The sequence below is a fragment of the Chelonia mydas genome, chromosome 13 (assembly GCF_015237465.2).
Source record: "Chelonia mydas isolate rCheMyd1 chromosome 13, rCheMyd1.pri.v2, whole genome shotgun sequence".
Taxonomy (NCBI): Eukaryota; Metazoa; Chordata; order Testudines; family Cheloniidae; genus Chelonia; species Chelonia mydas.
Window position 1 is genome coordinate 6,184,961 of NC_051253.2, and position 12,409 is coordinate 6,197,369.

Sequence of the window (12,409 nt, forward strand, 5' to 3'; positions counted from 1 at the left end):
GAGCCCAAAAGGTGTTTTCTTGTACTGGTTTTCCGTGTATATTTCAATTCTACCTCCTCCCAGTCCCTGGTAATGGATGTGTTTTTCCCAGGAGTGGTATGACTACAAGTTGCGCTGGGATCCTCTGGAATATGAGAACGTTACATCCATCCGCATCCCTTCAGAACTCATCTGGAGGCCGGATATTGTTCTCTACAACAAGTGAGTCTGAGCTCCATCGCTGGAAGGCGACTATTCCTTTAAAAAGCTGCTCCACTCTCTGCATTGGGGAGATTGTCGTAATTTTCTCTCCCTATTCTATCTGATACTATTCTAGAATATCGAGGTTCTTATGCCACCATCATTGCTGTAGGATCTGAGCACCTTCAAGTCATACGCTAAGCAACATGACTAACATCTGTCACATTTGGTCTGTTCTCCCTCTCTTCTCGCTCTTCCTCTCCCTAGGGGAAGAACTGTGCATGCAGTGGAATGTTTTGTTTGGGAAGGGTTTTGTTTTTGTTTTAAAGGCACCATCCCTATGGTGACAAAGCTATTGGAATCTTCCAGCTCTATTGAGTCCCATTCTAATAACCATCCACCAAAGCTCTCTTTGCTCCACCACCACCAGTTCTAACAACGAATGTCTGAAGAGGGTGTTAAAATGGGGATAATACACTGAGAGAAAGTCATGAGTACCCTCTGTCCAATATAGGCTAAAAAAGGACCCTAACGTTGTCTGGTTCTAAGTGCTAATGGGTTATGGTCTCGGTTTCACTTGAGAACCTTTGCTACCTGGGCAACAGTGTAATATCCACTACCTTATACCTGAGCGGTTCTCTGTAGACAGTGATAGGAGGAAGGGAGGAGTGTTTCTGCAAAATTGTTTGCAAACTTACCTGCAGCTTCTTGGGCTGGGTGCTGTTTAGGGATCATTATGCAGGTTCTGGGATTGGTCCAAGGAACCTCTAGTGTTGTTTGTAAATAAACTGTTGTAGCTGGATCTGCGTGTGTGAGATCTGGGTGTCATATGGACACATATGGCAGGAGAAGGTGGTTGCTTTCTTCACTTGATACCTTTGGACAGTAGTGGCCAAATTTGGTTCTCAGTGAGCTCTATGCAAGCTCAGTGTCAGGCTTTCCAGAGCCAGAATCCAAAGGAGGAGTAGCAAGGGCATTTTAGTTGAGAGATGAGATATCAGCACCGTTCAAAAGTATGTTACCTGGGTGATGGAAATATCAGAGTTTGACTTTCACACATTCCCGATTGCAAGGGAATGTTGGTCAAATCTACCAAAGTAATTTACAAATATTTTTGTGAATAAAAACATTGAGTTTGTTTGGCCGTGAACTGTGCGATCCTGTTATGCATTGTTGGTGCCGATTCAGATTGCTGCCTAGTACTGATGACAATCCTCATGATTCCTAAAAGCATCACAAGTTTTAACATGAATTATTATTTCTCCAAAAAATTCCCACAGGAAAGTGTGTCATGCATGGTTGGATATTCACTATTAAATCATTCTCTTCTTCTAAAAGTTTCAGTTGCCCAATCAGGGATTAGAAACAATGCCATGTGACTGGGGGCGGGGAGGAAACAAACAAACAGCAGGGATATGACTAGTCAATGGGCTACATCCTCAAATGAACCATAATTGACCTGTAGCATATCTGGGGCAGGAGGGAGCCATGGTAAAAGTAACTCTTAGCAGCCTTTTCGCTCCCCCTATTCTGTAGCTGACCAGAAACAGCCCTTGGCATAACTTTATACCCTACTGTAAATTATACCATCTGGAGCACCTGGCCCTAGCTTCTCACATCCTTGGCATGCCCCCTATATATTTGAGGCAGGGACACATCGGGGTGGAATGAGGCAGAGTGACCTGTGCAGTGCTCTGTCCAGTTCTTTGCTGGTGGAACAGTCCCTATGGGATAATAGCATTGATTGGATACGCAGATTAGGCATGTAATCACACATCTAACTTCTTAGACAACCTGTACACGTTAGTGCTAATGAAAGCGCAGAAGAAGCAGCTGTGTTACAAGCTGCAAAAGAAAAAAAAAAAAAAGCTTTATCTGAAGCACAGAATCTTCTATTCTTCCCAAGCTGGTTTAAACGGGACTGCTTCTCCCTGAGTTCTTCCCTTTTTGTCTTGGCTGCTTTCATTGTAACGAAGCCACTTGTTATTGGCTGAGGTCTTAAAAGCTTAGCAAGGGCTCTGAGCGGCTTCACTTACTGTACTTCAATATCCAGGCTCTGGTTGTTGGTGCGCACACCGCCGTGCTTGGCAACCCTGGCAGAATGTGTGCTAAGTGCCCCTGGGACAGCCAACAGAAATGGCTTTTTAAACAGGTAACACTTTGTGACTGAGTTTTGACAATGGAACGGTCTTCGTTTTTAATTAACAGTTGCATGGTTCCAATTCAGTACGTCTCTAAGAAATGACTGAGGTAAATATATATCTAGAGGGTTTGCAGCTTTAGAGACTATTGAAACGATCTTTCCATTCTCCAGGAGCCTGATCCTGACCAGTGCTGAGCTTGCAGCTCTGGCTGAAATCATCAGAGGTGGTGTGTGCTCAGCACCTCTGAAGATAAGCCCTATGTAATTATTAATTCATGGGCACTCAGACCTTCTTATCCTAAAAGCAGGCACAAGCTGAACAATAATATATGATCAGTGGCTTAGACTGCAGCCCAGGAAATGTGCGCATAATTTCCTGCAACCTTAACATGCACGTGGGAGTCCCTGTTTCTGCACCAACCAGACACAGAAAAATTCAATAGCCACGTTCAAATCTTTTTCAGGTAGCCCCTGAAAAAGCAGCAAACCCAGCTACCAATGGAATGGGATTAGAGCCTGAAAATGTTAGCAATGGAATAAGAAATAATGACCCTGCTTCTCCTTTATGCTAAAGACCAATTTATGATTAATAAGAATTAATCATTGGAATTGCAGTCACACCAGTCATGGCATTGTGGTAGGCACTGTACAGACACAGAGCAAATAGACAGACTCTGCCCCAAAGAGTTCACAATCGACGTGTAAGGCAAGAGACTACAGAAGGATACAACAAACTAACAGGAGGGATACAAAAAGATGCAACTGCGTTGTAATGGCAGTGATCACTGTAGACCAGCTGCCTGACCATGCCAGGTTTTTTAAGGCACCTTGGCTGAGAAGTTTTAAGAAGGGATTTGCAGGACCGTGAGCTTGCCTGGAGGATGATTATAGGGATCTCCTCCCATGCGTTATATCTTTCTGGCAGTATAAAGGGACCTTAAAGTAGGTGCAAATACTTTATGGTTACTATAAGGCCCCTTTATACTGCCAGGGGGGTTTAGTGGAACTTTTAGCGGAAAAGGCCCAATGGTCTTATTTCAGTGTTTAACCATTTCAATGTGACTCATTTTGGAAGGCCCCACTGTGCTTACAAAAAGAGTTCTGATATTCTTCTTTTGGATGAGATGCTTGGGGGGAAAAGCTTCTGTCTATGAGTCTACACAGAAGTCTTCTTTGTTTTTAACTTCTGGGAATAGATAGAAACGATGCAATTGCAATTAATTTGAGATTTGCATCTTCAAGGAAATCATACCCCATGTTGTCAGTGATTCTCTTATCTGAGCTCATTATTGTCAAAAGCTTCCATTTATGCACTCTAAGGTCCCAAATTAAGTCAGTAAATTTGGCCAGTTTGGCCTATAGAGTTGTCAACATTCATAAGGAATCTAAAACCAAACTAATATCCTAGGGGGAAATTAATATGCTGTTGGATTTTGCAGGCTTGATAAAATAAGCTCTAACACTGTAAATTGTCTCTATTGGACATGACAAAACATATGTAAAACAGAGGAATATGATTTCATAGTGAAAAGACAAAACCTCATTTCCTTTATTTTCTTTCCAAAGAAGACTAGATGTTCCATAATTGAGGTTTTAATGATTGTCAAGGTAGCTTCCCCAAGGCTCCATAAAGATGAGCAAATCATTTGTAGTGAATAAATTTGACATGTTTATTGTCCATGAACATTTTGCAATTTCCCTGAATTTATTTGCTATTCAAATTATTTCTCAAACAGTTTCAGAGAATAATTCATGGGTTCTGATTTTCTACTGCTTTGCCACCATGTGTAGCTATTTGACCTGTGTGTAAGGCATGCAACATGCTATCATCCGTGACTGAGTGGAGAATTCTGAACACTAGCCTTACATAGATTTGTCAGATCAGTGGAGGACTGTGCCCTTGGATCAGCAGATTGAGCAGTTCATTGAGAATATTTGAAATTCAAGCTTTTTGAGATGGTTTTAATTGGACACGTGATAGCATTTCTGGTCTCTAATTGGATGAGTATAACACTTGGAAAGGAAGTTTCTGGCATGAATATTTGCACTTAGGAGTTCAAAATTCACTCTCTGAATACTAATATTCACCTAAAGTTAGTTATTTCTATAAAAATTCCTATCAGTTAAAAGCACTTGGTAAAATAGTTGGAGAAAATGAACACGAAGGAAATGATCACATGTGAAAGAGTTCAAATATTTACTAAAATGAATATTAGCAGGAAATGTTTTGAAGAATTCACCCAGTTGTAATATAGACACAAAGGACTTCTGTACATAGTTATAAGATGATCTGGTAGATGGCTTAATAGAAATCAAGAGAAAGTTGATAGTTTCTTTTGAAAACTTTTTTATTGATGAGGCTCATGCTCTAAGACTGAGATCCTGACTCACCTGAAGGGCATTTGGAACAGAAATTATCTTCCCTAAAATTATTGGAAATACTCTTGACTACTGGAGCAATAAGGTATTTTTTCCCATATCATTGGCAGTTGAATATCTCCGAATGATATAGACTATGTTTACCAGTCTGTTAAAGAAGGGGGTAGAAGATGCAACCAGTTCATTATTTATTGGTCCTCAAATTGCTGAAATTGAGATAACATGTAGAATAAAGAATAAAAAAAGACAAAATCTTCACACAAATTAGACATGCAAATACATACATATATATGTATCATCAGTGATTTATATAATGGCATAGAGAATACACTTATAAAATTTGTGGGTGATACCAAGCTGGGAGGGGTTGCAAATGCTTTGGAGGATAGGATTAAAATTCAAAATGATCTAGACAAACTCGAGAAATGGTCTGAAGTAAACAGGATGAAATGCAATAAGGACAAATGCAAGTACTCCACTTAGGAAGGAACAATCAGCTGCACACATACAAAATGGGAAATGACGGCCTAGGAAGGAGTACTGCGGAAAGGGATCTGGGGGTCAGACTGGATCACAAGCTGAATATGAATCAACAGTTTAACACCGTTGCAGAAAAAGCTAACATCATTCTGGGATGTATTAGCAGAAGTGTTGTAAGCAAGACACAAGAAATAATTCTTCTGCTCTACATGCTGATTCGGCTTCAACTGGAGTATTGTGTCCAGTTCTGTGTGCCACATTTCAGAAAGGATGTGGACAAATTGGAGGAAGTCCAGAAAAGAGCAACAAAACTGATTAAAGGTCTAGAAAACATGATCTATGAGGGAAAATTGAAAATTTTGGGTTTGTTTAGTCTGGAAAAGGGAAGACTGAGAGGGGACATGATAACAGTTTTCAAGTACATAAAAGGTTGTTACAAGGAGGAGGGAGAAAAATTGTTCTCCTTAACCTCTGAGGATAGGACAAGAAGCAATGGGCTTAAATTGCAGCAAGGGCAGCTGGACATTAGGAAAAGTTTCCTAACTGTCCAGGTGGTTAAGCACTGGAATAAATTGATTAAGGAAGTTGTGGAATCTCCCTCACTGGAAATTTTTAAGAGCAGGTTTGACAAACATTTCTCAGGGATGGTCTAGCTAATATTTAGTCCTGCCATGAGTGCAGGGGACTGGACTAGATGACCTCTTGAGGTCCCTTCCAGTCCTACGATTTTGTGATTCTATGTATAATAAATTATAATTTATTATACATTTAGCTGAATGGTTTTTTCCCTGTACTGCTATACAATGTATAGCTATCACTGAGGCTTGGTTGGACTTCCTTGTTTTGAAGGGGGTGTGTGTGTGTGTGTGTGTGTGTGTGTGTTTGTGTGTGTGTGCGCGTGCGTGTATGTAAAATAACTCTTCCAAATAGAACAGATCTTGTCATTTGTCAGGTGTTTACAGAGGACAATTGCTGTAACAAGCCACAATTCTCTTCTGCCAATATTGATATAGTATTTGATAGAAGAAATAAGACTTCGGGGAGTTATTACTGACAGATATTTAGGCCTTTCTGGCCTGAACAAGTAAGAGATCTTGACTTCATTGTTTGTCTTGAAAATGCTCTTGTTTTGGTACTAACTAGTATTTCTGGACGATTTTCACCTTTCCGGCTATAAAACTATATTGCAGCTTAATTGTCTTCATTGAACGAGATGATAATATGGTTCTAATCTGAGAAATGACTATATAAAAATGGCACCTTCTTACTGAACACATTGTCCCCAGTTGTGTAGTCAGAGTCAGACCTGCTAACTTGACCGACTGAGTCTAATTTAAAATCCACTGAAGCCAATGCAATAGCTTCAGACCCCAATTAGCCTCACACAGCGAAGACAGCTCTAGGGAAAAGGGGCTGGTATCAGTTCCAGTTAGCGACTCCTCAGCTGAATTGTTAACTAAATTCCAACTGCAGGAACTCACTCCACTCTTCCTTGCACACATGAGAGCAGAATTAGGCCTTGCAGCCCTTTGGTTCCTGGTGATAATGAGTGAGCCAGAACAGACCCTGCCTGACTTTTGGATCCAAGGCTGAGTTTGCAATGTAGGCAATTTAAAAAGATCCTTCTTTCTCCTTGTCGAAGAAAACAGAAACAGTGTAGAAATCATTGAGAGACGATATCTATAGAACCAAACAGTGCTACTATTACAGAGACAAGGTGGGGGACTATCGAACTTCCACAGAGCTCTTCTTCAAGATCTGAAGAAGAGCCCTGTCCAGGCTCAAAAGCTTGTCTCTCTCGTCAACAGAAATTGGTCCAATAAAAGATATCTCGCCGACCTTGTTTCTCTAATATCCTGGGACCAACATGGCGGCCACAACATTACAAACTACTTCTCGAGTCACTTCTCAAGATGGAATCGAACTCTAGTAACAAAAAGGTCTGAAAATAATTAGTCTATAATATGTAGACTGGTAAACTGCCCCTAAGAGTTGGTGTCTGAACGAAACTCCATGGCTTTACGTAACTCCTAGGAGGGAAATGTAGATGAGCAAATATTATTCTCAGATGTATGTTTAATAAAGACTATGGGCTGGAACTTCAGCTGGGGAAAATCACCATTGCTCCATTTCTCCTGGCAAAGTATCTGGCCAATTTTTTCTGTTCAGTGTTCTCCCCTCTGCATTCACCAGCATAATGCTCAGCCCAATATCCAGTGAGAGAATTTGGTGCTTTTACTCTGTTATGAAGAAATTAAGGCAGGGATCGGGGAACAGAGAGATAAAGCAATGTCCTCTTGTCTCTTCCCCTCTCTGTCTTTTCTCCCCAGCTTCTGGCTTGTAAATTCATATAAACCTAGCAATGGGTGAATCCCAGAAGATTTGGAGGCTTGGGTCAGTTAGGAGAAGCATGTTAGAGTCTTGGGACCCGCTATATCTTCTTTGGTAGCCGTAAGATGTCCAGAGGAGTCAAGCTGCTCTCTCCTTCCCTTTGCCAGCAGCAAGGACTCCAGAGGAGCATGTCTCCTCCATCACAGGCATATCTGTGGGCTGTGAAGCTCCTCCCACTCAGAGGCAAGAGAGGTAGGCTGGGGAACCTCCTGGTAGAGGCAGCAGTCTTGGCGTTAGGGCTCTAGCCACCGGCTCTGCTCCATCGCCACTGTCTCTTAAATGCAGCGCTGCTCTTGGGCTTCCTTTGAACTGTGCCCCAGTGTGCAATCAGCAGAGATATTCAGGATGCCTCCCTCCTTCCCCTGGAACCCTTAATCTTCGTTAGGGTGAAAGGATTTGCATGCTCTTCTCTCCAACATTTTCAGGGTCTAAATTTCCACCCAACCTTCCCTAAAATGCAGTGAGGTGTGTTTGTGCAATGAAGAATGTTACAACTGTGAGCTGCCCGAGGCTTTGGATCCTAATGGAGCATAAGGTTTGCCTTTCCAGGGCAGGCCATCTAGCCTGGTAACCTGGCTCTGGTATTAATGAATACCTGATACTGCAATAGTGGACCTAGCCAATTGAATGATGCTGTACATGGGAGGGGACCATTATCATCATAATCACTCTCCTGTGACGTGAGTCCAATTATAAACATGCTGTTCCATTAATGAATGACTTACTCATGCCTCAAAGATCTCATTAAATGCTGAATGAGATTCCAGTTTCTTATCAAACTTTAAAGGACAACAACAACAGTAGTGTGTATGGAAGTGTCACACACAGTGAATGTTTCATTGCTCAGCCTGGTTTTACAGGAAGGGTAAAATCAGGCAGAAAGATTTGTTCTAGCCAGGAAACTGGAAAGAAAATGCCCAGGCAAAGAGCGGCGTTCATGTCATTGAATATCAGCATTGCATTTTTCAATCAGAGGAGACTAAAATGCAGTAGTGGCTTTGCCTGATTTCATTAATTTTTTGGGAGCTATTGAAGATAGACTGGCATGGAAAAAACAAACCCTGAAAATTTTCAAACAACACTCCCAAAAACTTAGTTTTTGGCCAAATACTGAACATTTTAGGGCTTTGGCCCAAAAATTCAGTGGTCGGATATTTATATTTTCAATGGCTGTCAAGAGATTAAAAAAATTAATTGTGTGATTAATTACACTATTAAACAATAGACTACCATTTATTTAAATATTTTTGGGTGTTTTCTACATTTTCAGATATATTGATTTCAATTACAACACAGAATACAAAGTGTACAGTCCCCACTTTATATTTATTTTTGATTACAAATATTTGCACAGTAAAAAAACAAAAGAAATAGTATTTTTCAATCCGCTTAATACAAGTACTGTAGTGCAATCTCTTTATTGTGGAAGTTGAACTTACCAATGTAGAATTATGTACAAAAAAACTGCATTCAAAAATAAAAATGTAAAATTTTAGAGCCTGCAAGTCCACTCAGTCCTCCTTCTTTTTCAGCCAATTACTCAGACAAACAAGTTTGTTGACATTTACAGGAAATAATGCTGCCCGCTTCTTGTTTACAATGTCACCTGAAAGTGAGAATAGGTGTTCTCATGGCACTGTTGTAGCCGTTGTCCCAAGATATTTACCTGCCAGATGTGCTAAAGATTGATATGTCCCTTCATGCTTCAACCACCATTTCAGGGCACATGCGTCCATGCTGATGACAGTTTCTGCTTGATAACAATCCAAAGCAGTGTGGACCGACGCATGTTCATTTTCATTTTCTGAGTCAGCTGCCACCAGCAGAAGGTTGATTTCTTTTTGGCGGTTCAGGTTCTGTAGTTTCTGCATCGGAATGTTGCTCTTTTCAGACTTCTGAAAGCATGCTCCACACCTCGTCCCTCCCAGATTTTGGAAGGCATTTCAGATTCTTAAACCTTGGGTTGAGTGCTGTAGCTATCTTTAGAAATGTCACATTGCTACCTTCATTGCCTTTTGTCAAATCTGCAGTGAAAGTGTTCTTAAAATGAACAACATGTGCTGGGTCAGCATCCGAGACTGCTATAACATGAAATATATGGCAGAATGTGGGTAAAACAGAGCAGGAGACATACAATTCTCCCACAAGAAGTTCAGTCACAAATTTAATTAATGAGCATTGTCAGCATGGAAGCATGTCCTCTGGAATGGTGGCTGAAGGATTAAGTGGCATACGAATGTTTAGCATATCTGGCACGTAAATACCTTGCAATGCCGGCTACAAAAGTGCCATGTAAATACCTGTTCTCACTTTCTGGTGACAATGTAAATAAGAAGCAGGCAGCATTATGTCCCATAAATGTAAACAAACATGTTTGTCTTAGCGATTGGCTGAACAAGAAGTAGGACTGAGTGGACTTGTAGACTCTGAAGTTTTACATTGTTTTGTTTTTGAGTGCAGTTATATAACAAAAAAATCTACATTTGTAAGTTTCACTTTCAGGACAAAGAGATTGCATTACAGTACTTGTATGAGGTGAATTTTGTTTATCATTTTTACAGTGCAAATACTTGTAATCAAAAATATACAGTTTTATTTCAATTACAACACAGGACAGAATATATATGAAAATATAGAAAAACATCCAAAATATTTAATACATTTGAAGGGTATTCTATTGTTTAGCAGTGCAGTTAAAACTATGATTAATCAGAAAGGAATGTGCTAATTAATAACACCAATTACCATAGCAGGCACTTAATGCCATGCATTACTCTGACATCCAAAAGCTCTCCTTACTTATTCTATTTGACTCTGTGTGTATGTGTGTGTGTGGACTGCTTGGGATTACTTTTAGCAGCATTCAATGAAATATGCAGGGCCAAATTGGCAAAATCACTCTCTAAAATTGACCTTGTTATGTTGCAGGTGTCCTTATTTACAGGCTCAAAAACCCTGCATATGTTTGAACAAATAGCGGCTTCTAAGGGGGCCAGAATTTCACAGAGGACAAACATGTACAGATTTGTGCAACTAACTTGTATGTACAGTTACAATGAGCGTGCACGCTAAGAGGGTGATTGTGCACTCGAATCCCAGAATTATGATTGCACTTGAAAATTGCAATTATATACCTACACTTTAAAGAAATATTTCCCTCAGTTCCTCAGTGTGTGTGTGTGTGTGTGTGTGTGTGTGCGCGCGCGTGTGTGTGTGTGTAACAGAGGGATGCTGAGGCAATATTATATATAACTAACATTCCCCTTATTTTTGCACCTCAGCTTAACTCTGGTTCAGCACAGTCCAGAGTTCTGTCTTTTCAGAAAGCATGACACAGTTAAAGCTCAGGTCTCTTTTATTTGTACTACTGTACCCCGTAGGTGTTAATAAATCCCGACCAACTTCAAAGTGAGTACTCCACACTTTCTTAGGCCTGGTCTACACTACAGAGTGAGGTCAACGTGAGGCAGCTTACATCGCACTAACTCTGTAAACAGCTACACTAAAATGTCACTCCCGCCGATGTAACTTGCTCGCTACGCCAACTTAATAAATCCACCTCCGCGAGAGGCATCGTGCTTAGGTCAACGCAGTGTCAGTATGGAAATGGTGTTGCTTACTACGACAGTTGCTGACTTTCAGAAGCCATCCCGCACTGACAGTTCAATCAGTGCAAGCGCTCCTGGTGAGGACACACGCCACCGACAGAAGGAGCGTAGTGCAGACACGCAGAAGTGATTTAATTACTGCGGTGGTTGTACGCTGACATAACTTAGGTCGACATAATTTTGTAGTGTAGACAAACCCTTAGTAAAACAAATGTTTAATGCACACAGAAAAAAGTGTAAATAGTATTTTGAATAACTTTTAAACAAGACTGGCCGATTTTTTTTAATGCCCCTAAAAATAGCCGGTGGAAATTCAGAAGCTCAAGTGTTTGAATATGTGATCTTGCTATTAGATAGTAGTAAAAAAAAAAAAAGGCAGCAGTGAAACGAATGAGGGAAACAGTGACACTCTGACAGAGATCAGGCTTGGGCGTTGGTATATCTTCTTGTGGCTGGATACCAAGGAAGAAACTTCATATGATGCACACCAGTAGCAAGCAACAGAGCTAATAAAAACAAACAAATAAAAAACCAAGAGGAGAAATCTTCTGCTAAAAACTTGAAATACATTAAACCTGGTATAGAGAGAAACTGTTTTTTCTCCAGCCAACGTGTCCCCAGCTGGAGCTGATCCAGGAAAGGGATCCCTCAGTCCTGCTCTCCTGCTTCAGTGCTCAGATGAGATGTGACAGCAGTAGCACTATAGGCCAGTGTGCCGGGATTAGATCTCTTTTGTTTTTCTTTAGTCGAGAGAAAGAAGTGGCACAGGGATGACTCTTTGGGGCTTAGTTCTGACTGCTGAGGGTGCAGCTGGAAGATTAGAGAGCGAGAGAGATGGTGAATCTGAAATGCTTGAACAATTTAAGAAATGGTTTGACCCACATCTTTGTAAGCCCATCCCCCCCAGCCAGGGAAACGGGGCTCTCAAACTAAACTCAGCGGGAGTCACAGCACTGAGATGAGCAGCGACAACCCATGCTACAGCACACTACGTTCTGCCGCAGCATGAAAGAAAAGGTTGGTGAAAAGGTAACTTCTTTAAAAACCATTGTCGCACGCACAATGCTGAACATGGGACATTGTGCAGTATGACGTATGTGCATTGTTCCAAGGGCTTGATTACACAAATTAGCAACATTTGCATTTGACTCAATTTATTCAGTAGTTTTCTCGCTTATTTGGAAAATGACCTTCCCAAATAAAATATCCTTATTACGTGTTGTGCTAA

At 40.8% G+C, this 12,409-nt stretch overlaps 1 protein-coding gene across 5 annotated transcripts in view; it reads left to right on the forward strand.

Annotated features, from left to right (window-relative positions):
* CHRNA4 (cholinergic receptor nicotinic alpha 4 subunit) overlaps positions 1 to 12,409 on the forward strand; it is a 32,393-nt gene that overhangs the window by 7,785 nt on the left and 12,199 nt on the right. For 2 of the 5 annotated variants that reach the window (XR_006285477.1, XM_007059815.4), the window contains exon 4: positions 92 to 201. The exons of the other annotated variants lie outside the window; for them this stretch is intronic. Coding sequence is in view for 1 of the 2 variants with exons in the window: in XM_007059815.4 (XP_007059877.2) it covers positions 92 to 201 (110 nt within the window). In the remaining variant the exon portion in view is untranslated. The remainder of the gene's footprint in view (positions 1 to 91; positions 202 to 12,409) is intronic. 5 annotated transcript variants of the gene reach the window in all.